A 13472-nucleotide genomic window follows, 5' to 3' on the forward strand; every position below is an offset into this window, starting at 1 on the left:
CTCTTACAAACATTTACAGTACCAATGAATGAATGTGGAAATAACAAGCTAGCTTACCAAAAAAGATTTTTATGATTCATCCAATCCTCCCTGCAGTTGTCAGTGACCCCACAACAATAAGAATTTCACAGCACTGCCAACAATTGCACTTGGGTCACATGGTTGCATTGATGCTGCAGTGTTGAGCTATTTTGTTCCAGTTTGTATCCACTGCCAGGGCAGCACCTTGGCTGATCGATTTTCCTTTTCGCTTTAAGAGCGGCCACGAGCTGACCAAAAGATTCCAGAACCAGGCTGAAAGGCAATGGGACCTAAGAAAGCGCTTGTTCTGGAATGAATCTCTTCAAACCAGGCAAAAGTGGATTCCTTGCCAAGAGCTCCAAAAGAAAGAAGCTGTTAAGGATGCTCCTGCTGGAATCTCACTCAAAAAAAACAACAAAAAACAAAACCATCTCAGAAGCAAAACCTCACCTGAATCTCCATCCCCTGGTGTCTTGCCATAGACAGAGCAATTGCTGCCCCCTAGGGGTAAAAGGGCGGGTTTCTCTGGTGGCTGAGGTGGTAAAGAATCTGCCTGCAATGCAGGAGACCTGGGTTTGATCCCTGGGTCCGGAAGATCCCCTGGAGAAGGAAATGCCAACCCACTCCAGTATTCTTGCCTGGAGAATCCCATGGACAGAGGAGCCTGGCGGGCTGTAGTCCACGGCATTGCAAAAGAGTCGGCTTAGCTACTAAACAGCAGCTGAAGGGGCAGGCCTGGGGCGGGGGTGTGCAGGGGACGGTCTGTGGTGCCTGCCAAGAAAAGTCAGAGGACCGACTGCCTCACATGTTGCTTTCCCCTTTTTATTAAAAATAGACCCAAACACTTTATATATCATACAAAAGTTTCGTTCGCTGGTGGCAGCCGCGAGGACGCCTAGCCTCGTGGCACTGATCCCCCACCTTCCCTCCCAGGGCCTGGGTCCCAAGGAGCAGTAGCCCGGCCTCGGAGGATGCCCACCAACCCTGCTCGCTCTGGAGACTGCCAGCCGGGGGTGCGGGCTGTTTCTGGGGGCACCTCCCCCCACCCCACCCCATGGCAAAGGTCAGATACTCAAAAGTGCCTCTTCAGTGCCAAGTAAACTACCAAGTGGAGTGAAATGCAAACCCCTGGGATGCTTTGATGGTCTCCCAGGGCCTGGGACTCGGGATTTTTTTTTTTCTTCCGCGTCCCCCCCACCCCCCCACGAATCCTGGCTCCTGCAAATGGGGAGTGGGAAACGTCACCCTGAAGAGACTCCTGTGCCTCCGGCGTCTGAGGTCAGCATTTCACCCCACCTTGAGCCTCCCTTCTCACCTGCTATTCTGTGGCCTAGGATCTCCCAGCGCCAGGACTCGAGGTTGGGCCTCTGTTCGCTCGCAGAAGTGGAGCAAACACGGCTTCCTCCCGGGGGTCCTCTCTGCCTGGTCTCCGCCCCGCCAGCCCCTCGGTTTTCGGGATCTTGGGGCGACAAGGCCCCACGGCCATCCGTTTCCCCCCGTTTCTGTCTCTCCCTGACTGCTGCCCACGCTTGAGCCTTCAGCACCCCTGGGGTACCCCCGACCCCCATTCCAGAGGGGCCTGGGCACGATGGGGGGGCGGCGGGGGGAGGGGCGGCGGGAGCAGGGTCCCCCCCAGGGGTGGGGCAGTACTCATGCTGGTGTGGACGCGCGGCCGGGCGGGGGCGGGTGTGGGAGCGTGGGGCATGCGTCGGGAGGGCAGAGGCCGCCGGAAACCCTCAGTCCCAGCCGTTGTCCTTCACCATGTGCGACATCTCAATGATGTACTTCCCCTCCTTGTACTTCTGGCTCGTCTCAAAAGCCTGCTCCTGGCGGAGGGGAGGCCGGCAGTGTGGGCCGGCGGGCCGCCTACCGCCGCCGGCCTAAGCCCGCCCCCCAGCCGGTCCCCCTACTCCTAGCTCCCTCCTCCCTCTGGGTCAGGCAGACACCTGACGGGTAGCCACTAGGGCCTGGGGGGGGGGCATGGAGACCCCCCCCCGCCGCCTCAGGGGCCCTCCCCGCCTCAGGGCCCCCCCCCCCCGCCTCGGGGGGCCCCCCCCGCCCCCGGACTTACATATTTCCAGCCCAGGGTGGTTTTGCAGCTCTCGCAGAAAATATCAGCTACCGAGTGCAGCCCGGTGAGCAGGAGGCGCTGTTCAGCTGGCCCGCACCCCACGTTGACCCTGGGAGACGGGAAGGACCCAGCACACGGGGCGGGGGGTGTCACTCCATCAGCGCACCCCCAAACAGCCCAGAGGGCCCAGCATCTGGAGACCGCGCGACCACCCAGCTGAGAGCCCTGCCTCCAGCACCCCACCCCTTGGTGTCTAGCACCTGGCGCCCCAGTTCTCCCGGACTCCCCACCAAAGAGCGGCAGACCGGGCTTCCGCCAAAGGAAAGGCAAAGCCAGAGGGCGCAGGGCACCCCCTTCAGGCGGCTCAGCCCCTCTTTCCAGAGAGGGAAGCTCCTCACCCGCACCGGCACACGCGCACAAGGCAGAGGGTAGACTCACACGGAGTTAAACAGGTAGGCTCGGCCATGGCTCCCCTGGAAGGACTGCGGAGACACAGGGCGGATGGTGACTGCGGGAGCCCTTGACCCCGGGGTCACGCGCTCCCTGAATCCCCCGCGGGGGCATGGAGGAGGGAGGCCAGGCCTCCTGACCTCACCCCTGGGTGATGTTTGGAGGAGCCTGAAGGCAATGGCACCCCACTCCAGTACTCTTGCCTGGAAAATCCCATGGATGGAGGAGCCTGGTAGGCTGCGGTCCATGGGGTCGCTAAGAGTCAGACATGACTGAGCGACTTCATTTTCACTTTAATGCATTGGAGAAGGAAATGGCAACCCACTCCAGTGTTCTTGCCTGGAGAATTGCAGGGATGAGGGGAGCCTGGTGGGCTGCCGTCTATAGGGTCGGACAGAGTCGGACATGACTGAAGCGACTTAGCAGCGGGGGCGGGGGGATGGAAGGGCGTTACCTTGGAGATGAGCTCGTCGTGTTTGGCCAGGTGTGCGCGGCAGTGGACGCAGCTGTAGGTGCGGTGGCAGCGAGGCAGGTAGCTGCGGAAGGTCTTGGCGGGGAGGCAGGCGGGGGCCGGGCCAGGGTCGCAGCTGGGCATGACGGGCTGGAGGACGATGCCCTGGCGGGCGGGGGGCGCGGGCGCCGTGCAGCCCCCGCACAGACGGTCGCAGGTGAAGCAGCGGAGCAGGTTGGCTAGAGCCGTGTTTCAGGGCGGGAGCGGTGCGGGGGGGCTGCCGGGCCAGGGCCCCCCCAGACGTGAGCCAAGCAGAAATGGAGGTCACCTGGGAAGGAGGGGAGCGTCACCAGCAGGGCCGGGGAGCCCATGCCGGGGGCGCGGAGGAGCCGGGCGCCCGCGATCACTTCCACTCCTGCTTCACCCGTCCGCGACAGCCCCGCTCCTCGCGCGCTCACACTGACTGCCACCCGGGCTGACCGTCTGCTCGGGCTGGCCCCCCAGCGGATGGGGGCCTCAGTCCGAGAGACGGTGTCTCGCCCTCCTTGGGGCCAGAGCCGGCCTCCACCATTTTCCACCGGGAGCGGCTCGCTGCCATGGGAGCCGCGTCACTGTCAAATGCTCCTTCCTCCCTCGCTTTTCCGTGCTTTTGTGAGGATGCATCCCACGTGCGCTGCAAGGCTTTGTGTCTCGGGGGCTCAAAGCCTTGAAAAAGCTGGGGTGCCCGCCGGTCCTTCCTTCCGTGACCTCGGTTTGCAAGGTAACTGGCCCCAGCACACGATTGGTGTGGGTGGGAGGAGCGTGATGAGAAAGGGAAGGCGCGCGGGCAGGTACAGACAGGCACCCTCCGCGCCGGTCCTCTCGGGCGGCGGGGCTCCAGAGCCTGATGAACGTTACTGTGGCACCAAAGGCCTCGGACGGGGCTGCTGCCCGGTCCTGCACTTGGGTCCGCTCATTCTGGCCCGGGAGCATCACTGGGCTTGTCTTCTCAGCCTCTGAGCTCCTCTGTCTCTCTCTACTGCCCTCTAGGATGGTTGCCTTGGCTCTGAGCGAAGCACCCAGCCTAGGAGAGAAACGATCTTCCCTTTGGGCGCGTCTGACCGCTGGGGCCAATGGCAAGTAGGGCCGGTGTCGGGCAGGCCGGCGGTCCCGGGCCGTGTTTGCGGGGCGGGCGCGGTGTCTCGTGATGGGTAGCGTCAAAGCCCCGAGCTTTGCGGGCACAAGGCGCAGGGTGTTTCTTCCCTCTCCTCCCAGGGCCTGGGACTCAGTGGGTGACGCGAGATAAAAAGAATTGCGTGGTTCTGATTAAGAATCTTGAGGACGATTCGCAGGCTTCAGCCCCAGAGTTGGCCGCGGGTGCTGGAGGCAGGGATAAGGCGGGAGGTGTCCTCTGCCGGTCCTGATAAGCCAGGGAGCCTCGGCCCGCTCCTTGGTGGGGCCTGCAGGCCGGCTCTGGGTGGCTTAGCCCCGGTCTGCTTCGGGGATGCCAGCCGGGTGCTCTGGCAACAGTAGGCAGAGGAGCCGGGGCGCACAGGCTCCGTCTTGCCCTCCGCGGGGGCCACCAGCACCCCAGCTATGCCAGCATTGCCTGGGGCCGCCAGGTGGGCTCTCTGCAAAGCCTCCCGGCAGAGGGCATGGGCCGTTTCAGGCCCTCGGCCCCTGGGGGTCTCAGGAAGAGCACCCTGGGCTGAGTTCAGGGTGACATTGGGGTCCTCACCAGCAGAACACCGTCCAGCCTCCGCTGGACACGTCTGCTTTCAACTTTGCCCGCCAGTGAGTTCCCGGCGGCGAGCTCCACCTGGAGCGCCCCCCCCCCACCTTCCCGGGGCTCGGGGAGGGGGCAGGACCCCCAGCCTAACCCCGCCTGTCTCCCCTGCTTCCCCATCCCGCCCAGGGGGGGCTGCACAGACAGCCCCTCTCGGGGGACGGGGGCAGGGGGCGTCAGGGTGACGTCTCCCCCCATCTCAGATGACCGGGAGAAGCAAGGGGAGCCAATGGCGGGGGCAGAAGCGCGCCGGGGTGCGGACGGCCCCCAGAGTGAGCCGCGGCTGGACCGTGGGAGGCGGGGGGAGGGAGGGGTTGCTGAGCAAGCGGCGCTGACGGCAGAGGCGGAGGCTGGCGGAGCCAGGTGCGAATCCCGTGCCTCTTACGGGGGAAAAAAAGGAAAAGGCAAAGAGGGAGGGGGACACCTGCTCACAATGGATGCTCGCATCTGCTCGGAGGCCGCGGGCCCCCCCGAAGGGCTGGCATTCTCGGTACGGTATGGTCCCAATGATGAGCCGCGCAGCAGGTTCCCGGGGCGGACTGGGGGGGGGGGGGCGCACCCCAGCGGCCAAACAATATAAACAGGGCTGCTTGATCAAACAGGGGTGCCTGAGGCTGCGGCCAAAGTTGCCGGGAAGAGCTCACGGAGGGATGAGGCGGGGAGGGGGAAGGGAGGACAAAGGGTGGATGGAGAATGCTTTGGCGAGGGGGGGAAGCCACGCGCAGCCCGAGGGGGAGACGCACAGAGGGGAAAGGTGCGCTTGGAGAAGGGCTGCCCCCTCACCTTGAGGCCGGCTCCAGAGATCTCCGTCTATCTCCCCCTCTCTCTCTCAATCTCTCTGCGCTCTCTTCGCGGCTCCTTCCGCTCCTTCAGTGGGGAAGGGGCTGGGGGTGGGGGGCGGGGAGGGTGGTGGTGAGGGGCTCCAGACCCGGGCTGCCAAGCTGGCCCAGCTGCGGGGGGCGGGGGGCGGCCAGAGGCGGCCTCCCGCCGGTACCCCGGTCTGTGGGTGAATGTAGCTGTGTGTTGTGGGACTGCATCATAACACTGTGAGTCATCCGGGCCCCCACCCCCCTCACCTCCCACGTCAGAGCGGGGCTGGGAGACACAGGAGGCGGGCTGGGAGGCAGGCAGCGGGCAGGCGTCGAGGGCTGGGGCAGAGATGCGCGGGGTGGGGGGGTGGGCCGAGCCAGGGGCGGGCAGGGAGGGGAGCCGGGGTGCTGGGGAGGAGGGCCCCGTGGCCAAGGAGACCGCCAGAAGCTGGGGGGAGGACAGGGCTGGGCAAGGATGGAGTCCGCGGTACGGGTGGCAGGGCTGGACCAAAGACCGAGAGGCTGAGAGCCGGGTGCAGAGTCAGGACCCACCATGCGCGCACAGGCAAGATGCTACATTTCCCATTTCAGCTCTGATACGCAGGGGAAAGAAAGCCATATTAATCGTCACAGATGGCATGGAACGCCCCCAAGCTTGTACCAGGCGCTTCCAAGCATCAAAGCCTCCGGTCCAACACCCCTCGAAGGAGTCACAGACCAAAAATGACCTCTGACAGGCAGAAACCTCTTATTGACTACCTCCAAATGACCTGTGCTTCACGCACAGAGACACCCATGTTACATAAGATTCTCTGCTGGGCTCTAAACTTTGAGGCAGGTCCTCTGGGAAACTCTTCTCTGCATCCCAGGACTGCAATGCCAAGTGCAGAGCTTTGCCTACAGAAGATGCTAAAAAAACAGCAGTTGAGTTGCATCTTCAGACGTTGTCCAAGTGTCTGGCTTTGGTCTCAAAGAGACCTGAGTTGGAATCCCAGCTCTGCCAATACACTTACCAGGAACCACTGGGCCAGTTACTGATAACCTGTGTGCCCCTGTTTTCTCCATCTGCTAAATGAAGCTAATGTTTACCACATGGAGTGTGAAGTAAAGTGAGATAATATGTAAACATCTAAAAAAAAAAAAAATGCCTGGCATGTGATAGGCAGCTAGTAAACAGTAGTTACTGGCATTTCAAAACAGTATTCTCAACTTGAATACCCCTCAACCCAGAGTGGATTTACTCTTAAATTCTGATAGCTCAAGAGGCACATGCCAAATTTGTGTCTTACAAAGAACTTCACATCTTTCTTGCTATTTTTCTGTCAGTTTCCAGTTATACTTCATTTGAGCCAAAATATTTCTCATAAAGTTTTGCCCTCTGCAAGTTGATAAAGTATGCAGACACAAACATACCCTCTAAGGTTAAAACCTAGATTTCTAACTGAGGTGAACGTTCAGAAAATGAAGTACTTTTTCACAAGGGGAGTGAAAAGTTAGGGTAGGGAAAAGAGGTTAATGGGAGGCAGTGCTAGCTGGGTATGAAAAATTAAAAGGAATTCTGAATATTTCCATCAGGGAAGATTCTTCGGTTTAAGGTACATTCTGAAAACACAAAGTGGGTATCTTGAGTGATGTTACCAGAGGTTTGGAACTGACAGGTAGCACCGAGTAAAGAAAGAAGAGGGAAATGCTCTCACCTGGACAGCAGATGAAGAAGGAAATGTAAGTGGAGGAGGAATTTGTTGAGGAAAATAGAAGGAAGTGAGAAAAAGGAAGGTGAGTAGTTTTTTAGGGCAAGGCTTGAAAGTGTAGAAGCAAAAAATTAAATGACCTCAGGAAGATGATGATCACAGATTCAGCTGGAGAGGAGAATGAAAAAGCCACGTGAGGGCAGTGTTATTTGAGGGTAGGTGGAGAGGAGTGCCTGGTGAAAGACAGCGAGGAAAGAGTGTGGGCAAGCACAGATGTTTCAGCGGGGTACCCTGACCCTTTCTGTGTTTAAGAAGCAAAAGGCAGAGCAGTCTCTAAATGAGGGGGAGGGGTTTCTTCTCCCTAAATTCAGCTTGAGGTGGCTATGTAATATCTAAATTAAGATGACCTTGGGACTTACCTGGCAGTCCAGCGGTTAAAATGCCACACTCCCAAGGCAGGGGGCATGGGTTCTGTCCCTGGTTAGGGAACTAAGATCCTGCCCACCACATAGTGCGTGGCATGGCCAAGGAAAACAAAGAAATAGAAGAAAGAAAAAAAAAAAAAAAGATGACTTTTAGATAATTGGGAGAAACTGCCTCAAGGGAGAGAATGTGGAGGCAAAGAAACAGATTTGGGAGGTGGACTGCATGTAAACAGGAGAGGATGAGCTCACAGAGAGAGAATTTTGCAAATGGAAGACTAGAACTGGATTCTTTTTGTGTATGTGTGAAAATCGCTCAGTCGTGTCTGACTCATTGCTACCCCAAGGACTATATAGTCCATGGAATTCTCTAGGCCAGAATACTGGAGTGGGTAGCCGTTCCCTTCTCTAGGGGGATCTTCCCAACCCACGGACTGAACCCAGGTCTCCCACATTGCAGGTGGATTCTTTACCAGCTGAGCCACAAGGGAAGCCCTAGAACTGGATTTTTGAAGAATGGTGAGCAATTAGAGGATACTTGGTAGTTCACTAGAGAACTGATACATGCACCGTGAATGAATGAATGAATTAAAGCAAACCATCCAAGACAGATGGGCTTCCCAGGTGGTGCTCGTGGTAAAGAACCCGCCTGCCAATGCAGGAGGAATAAGAGATGTGGGTTCGATCTCTGGGTTGGGAAGATCCCCTGAAGGAGGGCATGGCAACCCACTGCAGTATTCTTGCCTGGAGAATCCCATGGACAGATGGGCCTGGTGGGCTACAGTCCATAGAGTTGCAAATAGTCAGACAGGACTGAGGTGTCTCAGCACGCCACACACGCATCCAAGAAAGAACCGTGAGAAGTGAGGATGGCACTCTTAGAAAGTGAGGGCTAAGGTGGGGCCAGCGGGAAAAAGGCAACCCAGAAAATCTTCCTAGGCTTTTCCACTGGGATTAACCATGTGAGCTGCACTGAAGGGAGTATTCATCTCTCCCTTTTTTTTTTTGTATTCATCTCTAAAGTAGGGATGACAGTTACAGCGTGTCCTTCACAGGATTCTCATGAGGATTAAATGGATTTATACCCTTAAAGCCCATAGAACAGTATGTGGCATCTAGTACTATGTGTTTGCTGTTAGAATAACTGAATTCAAACTCCAAAATCTTGGGTTTGAATACTAGCTTGCGCAAATCCCTCCACCTGTCTTAGTGTCCTCTCTCACCTGAAATGTAATAAAGCTGACTTTACAGGTGGCTGTGAAAGAGGACACCTGAAAGGACTTTGAAAAATGTAAACTACAAATAGATGGCCTTGTTATAGCTCCCCCTTCTCAATTTATAATAATACCTTAAGAGCTCACATCAGATGCATTCTATGTTACAGGCATTGGGTTTAGTGCTTTATATGCATTATCCTATTCATGCTTCAAAACAACTTGAAGATAAATTGTTATCCCTATTTTACAGTTAAAAAAACAAACAACTGCGTCTAAGCCTGTGATTTGCCCAAAGTCACACAGGAAGCAAGTGGCAAAGAAGATTCCCAAGTCCAAACGCATCAGAAGTGTATGAAGTGAAAGTGAAGTCGCTCAGTCGTGTCCGACTCTTGTGACCCCGTGGAATGTAGCCCTCCAGGCTCCTCCGTTCTTGGGATTCTCCAGGACAGAATACTGGAGTGGGTAGCCTTTCCCTTCTCCAGGGGATCTTCCGACCCAGGGATCGAACCCGCGGCTCCCACCTTGCAGAGATTCTTTACCGTCTGAACGTATAGATGTGGCCCAACCTGTTGCTTGTGGGGTGAATGATTGCCCTTGTATAACCGTCAGAGATTTGGGGAGGGAAAGAGTCCCCAGCAAAGCTCCCCGCTTAACAGGAGAGAGGTTGTTGGGTAATGACTGCCTTGCAGAGTAACGGGAAGAAATTTATTTTTTATTCTTTAAGTAAAATGCTCTGTAATGCTCTCCAGGGGTCAAACACTGTGTCAGGACGGGGATGGCAGTCCAGTTAGTCTCTGATGAGCGGCTTGGCTCCCCTCTCTCCACCCCTAGGTCTCCTCATATCCACACAGGGCTCCGCGCCCCGCTTCCTGGCGACTGTGGGGCCTACATGGTGAGCCCCCTTCCCGGCCTTCCGCCCTTCCCCTTCTCCTTCCCGGGCCGCAGGTGAGCGGGAGCGACGGGGAGAGAGCCCGCAGCCACGGCGTCTCAGCGGCCGTCGTCCTCTCAGCCGGCCTGTCCCCGCCGCGCTCGGGGGCGTAACCACTACGCCTCCAGCTTCCCTCCCCCGCTGCTTGACGAACAATGACGGCAGAGGCCCCGCCCGCCTTTGACGTCATGGTCGGGGAAAAAAAAATTGACTACAAGTCCCAGAGGGCCGAGCGGCGGCGCGAGCGCTCGCGCTCGCGACAGCTCTGGTACAACTACATCTCCCAGGGGCCCCCGTGAGGCCGCTCCTTCCCCACTGCGCAAGTGCGGAAACGCTTGTTTCCGGCGTGGGTCTCGGTGAGCCCGGGTCGGTGCTGGGCTTAGGTCCTGTCTCCTTGGTTTGCAGGTTTGAACTCGTGGCCGTACAGGTGAGGTAGTAGGTTCAGAATCGCAGCCGCCGCCTCCTTAGAGCCTGCGCAGATTTCAGTGCCTGGGGAGACTGGGCCGGATGCTAGACCTGGAGCTGCGATCTGGATCGGAGATAACTCTGCCGTTCCTTGGCGCATTCTGGTTTACTAATTTCTTTCTTTCCCTCCGACCATCCCGGTTAGTCCCCAGAACAGCACTTTGTGTGGGGAACGGTAAGCGCCTCCAGTTGACAGCGAAGGAGAAGGTTTAGAGGAGCTAAGTGATTTGTTTAAAGACACTGTTAGTGGTCGCTGAGCTGTTTCCTTGATGCTCTTTACTTCTGAGTGCCAACTCGGTGTTCTCTGCTCTGCCTCCAGATGGCTGACTCCCTTTTTTGTTGACCCCATGTTAGGGACTTGACATCTGTAGCTTTTTCAAGGCTAGAGTACCCGAAAGAGTGACAGTGATGAAGGGAGCAACAAAGGTGCTGTAATCAAGTCTGTCAGTATATAGGTATCTTTTTTTCCGCCGACGTCTGAGCCAGTTATTCACTCGGTGTTTTTACAGAGGTGCCTTTTGGTTGTCAAGCTCTATTTTAGGTACTGGAGTTACAGCAGCAAACCAAAATGCCCAACCCATACCTTCTAGTGAGGGTGGACAGACAATAATCAGATGTATAGTGGGACAGGTGGTGATGAGAGATAAGGGGGAAGAATAAAGCAAAGTAAGGAGAAACAACCTCTGGAGGATTTTCAACCGAGTCCTAACTTCTGTTTAGATCTGATATTGGTGTTCCAGACAAAGCAGCCACACAGGAAAGATGGGAGAGGAGGCCAATGATGACAAGAAGCCAACAACTAAATTTGAACTGGAGCGGGAGACAGAGCTTCGCTTTGAGGTGGAGGCGTCGCAGTCAGTTCAGTTGGAGCTGCTGGCTGGCATGGCGGAAATCTTCGGCACAGAGCTGACCCGAAACAAGAAGTTCACCTTTGATGCCGGCGCCAAGGTGGCTGTCTTCACTTGGCACGGCTGTTCGCTGCAGCTCAGTGGCCGCACCGAGGTGGCTTACGTCTCCAAGGACACCCCGATGTTGCTTTATCTCAACACGCATACGGCCTTGGAGCAGATGAGGAGGCAGGCGGAGAAGGAGGAGGAGCGAGGCCCCCGGGTGATGGTGGTGGGCCCCACCGACGTGGGCAAGTCCACCGTGTGCCGTCTGTTGCTCAACTACGCGGTGCGTTTGGGCCGCCGTCCCACGTACGTGGAGCTGGATGTGGGCCAGGGCTCTGTGTCCATCCCCGGCACCATGGGGGCCCTCTACATTGAGCGGCCGGCGGACGTGGAGGAGGGCTTCTCCATCCAGGCCCCGCTGGTGTACCACTTCGGCTCCACCACGCCCGGCACCAACATCAAGCTTTATAATAAGGTCAGCGGCCGGGGCAAGGCAGGGTGGACGGAGGGGGCTGGAAGCTGTGCAGGCGTTTGCTAGTTAAAACGCTCTGCCCCCTCTCAGTGGCTGTCGTTTCCATGGTGATAGGTTTTGGAAAAGACAGTTTCAAAAATAGTTCAACCTCAGATGGTAAATCGTTTCTACGGACCTATTCTTAAGTAGGTCCTATTCTTCCCTGGTGGCTCAGATGGTAAAGCGTCTGCCTACAATGTGGGAGACCCGGGTTCAATCCCTGGGTCGGGAAGATCCCCTGGAGAAGGAAATGGCTACCCACTCCAGTATTCTTGCCTGGAAAATTCCATGGACGGAGGAACCTGGTAGGCTGTAGTCCATGGGATCGCAAAGAGTCGGACACCACTGAGCGACTTCACTTCACTTCATTCTTAAGTAATTTATTACATTTCAAATTGGGCCATGAAACACCAGAGACAGGATAAACAACATAAATTGAAAACTAAAACCATGTTTTGTGGCCAAAACCGCAACCATTAGGAATGTCCTTTTTCTTGAACCTGATACCACTTAGGCTGACGAAGGATCATGTAGCCTGGGTTCGTTTTATGCCTTTTCTCCCTCACCTGGACCCTTTCTTCTGCAGATTACATCTCGTTTAGCCGATGTGTTCAACCAGAGGTGTGAAGTGAACCGCAGGGCCTCGGTGAGCGGATGTGTCATTAACACCTGTGGCTGGGTCAAGGGCTCTGGTTACCAGGCGCTGGTCCATGCAGCCTCAGCCTTTGAGGTGGATGTAGTCGTGGTTCTGGATCAAGAACGGCTGTACAATGAGCTGAAGCGCGACCTGCCTCACTTCGTCCGCACCGTGCTGCTCCCCAAGTCGGGGGGTGTGGTGGAGCGCTCCAAGGACTTCCGGCGGGAGTGCCGGGATGAGCGCATCCGTGAGTATTTCTATGGATTCCGGGGCTGTTTCTATCCCCATGCCTTCAACGTCAAATTTTCCGATGTGAAAATCTACAAAGTCGGGGCACCCACCATCCCAGACTCCTGCCTGCCTCTGGGCATGTCTCAGGAAGACAATCAGCTCAAGCTCGTGCCTGTCACCCCCGGCCGAGATATGGTGCACCACCTGCTGAGCGTCAGCACCGCGGAGGGCACGGAGGAGAACCTCTCTGAGACCAGCGTGGCCGGCTTCATCGTGGTGACCAGTGTGGACCTGGAGCACCAGGTGTTCACTGTTCTCTCTCCAGCCCCCCGACCGCTGCCCAAGAACTTCCTGCTCATCATGGATATCCGGTTCATGGATCTTAAGTAGACATCAGCAGGCAGCCTTGCTGCCTGGAGCCTGGCGGCCTTCTGGCCATCACCAAGGGCAGCCGGGCTGAGGTATGAGACCCTCTTGGCGGCCAGGCTGCTCAGTAAATGGTGGACTACCAGAAAGCATATGTTCTACCTCTTAAAAACAGGTGGTGATCCCCTAACTCTTCCAATTGTGAACCAAAAGTTTCTTAGGTCACCTAAGGTGCCACTTGGAATGATCTCAGTTCCAGAGAAGTCCCCTTTCTTTCACTGTGCTACTACGTGGACTCATTTATTACCATTTTATACTCTGCATATACTACTTGTTATCTCGTTTGTCTGGGATGAAAGAGTGAATTCGAAGGACTCCTCCCAATAAAGTTCATACTTGGGAAAAAAAAAACTATTTTAATAAATATTTTTGGATATCACAGGAGTTGGTATAATTTTTTAAAGCTTGGTTTTTTTTCCCCTAAGCCTTATAGAAACATTATTCGAATGATTTATTACTGAATGCCTAGAGAAGAAAGCCAAGA

At 56.3% G+C, this 13472-nt stretch overlaps 2 protein-coding genes across 6 annotated transcripts; one reads left to right on the forward strand and one right to left on the reverse strand.

The window, feature by feature from the left end:
* Positions 1 to 822: 822 nt before the first annotated feature.
* On the reverse strand, positions 823 to 5891 carry YPEL4 (yippee like 4). Its single transcript, XM_043482007.1, has 5 exons — positions 5542 to 5891; positions 2997 to 3321; positions 2531 to 2574; positions 2093 to 2201; positions 823 to 1847 (listed from the first exon to the last, which is right to left on the reverse strand). The coding sequence occupies exons 2-5, from the start codon at positions 3135 to 3137 to the stop codon at positions 1758 to 1760; spliced, it is 384 nt and encodes a 127-aa protein (XP_043337942.1). The 5' UTR covers positions 3138 to 3321; positions 5542 to 5891; the 3' UTR covers positions 823 to 1757.
* A 4191-nt stretch (positions 5892 to 10082) lies between these two features.
* CLP1 (cleavage factor polyribonucleotide kinase subunit 1) lies at positions 10083 to 13367 on the forward strand. 5 transcript variants are annotated; one of them, XM_043482002.1, is made up of 3 exons: positions 10083 to 10252; positions 11011 to 11658; positions 12281 to 13367. In XM_043482002.1, exons 2-3 carry the CDS (start codon positions 11053 to 11055, stop codon positions 12950 to 12952), a joined length of 1278 nt encoding a protein of 425 aa, XP_043337937.1. In that variant the 5' UTR covers positions 10083 to 10252; positions 11011 to 11052; the 3' UTR covers positions 12953 to 13367. The 5 variants fall into 5 exon arrangements, with proteins under 5 accessions (XP_043337937.1, XP_043337938.1, XP_043337939.1 ...); XM_043482003.1 differs by having other exon boundaries at positions 10157 to 10465; XM_043482004.1 differs by having other exon boundaries at positions 10157 to 10430.
* The last annotated feature ends 105 nt before the right edge of the window (positions 13368 to 13472 follow it).

Source organism: Cervus canadensis, chromosome 11 (assembly GCF_019320065.1).
Source record: "Cervus canadensis isolate Bull #8, Minnesota chromosome 11, ASM1932006v1, whole genome shotgun sequence".
Classification (NCBI taxonomy): Eukaryota; Metazoa; Chordata; class Mammalia; order Artiodactyla; family Cervidae; genus Cervus; species Cervus canadensis.

Bases quoted from the DNA above. Each gene is read 5' to 3' on its own strand.
- YPEL4 (XM_043482007.1), bottom strand. From the start codon at position 3,137: ATGCCCAGCTGCGACCCTGGCCCGGCCCCCGCCTGCCTCCCCGCCAAG. The intron at 2,202-2,530 runs GTGAGTCTACCC...CCCGTCTCCCAG, and splicing joins GCCTACCTGTTTAACTCCGT to GGTCAACGTGGGGTGCGGGC. The intron at 1,848-2,092 runs GTAAGTCCGGGG...CCCCTCCGCCAG, and splicing joins CCACCCTGGGCTGGAAATAT to GAGCAGGCTTTTGAGACGAG.
- CLP1 (XM_043482002.1), top strand. From the start codon at position 11,053: ATGGGAGAGGAGGCCAATGATGACAAGAAGCCAACAACTAAATTTGAA. The intron at 11,659-12,280 runs GTCAGCGGCCGG...TTTCTTCTGCAG, and splicing joins ACATCAAGCTTTATAATAAG to ATTACATCTCGTTTAGCCGA.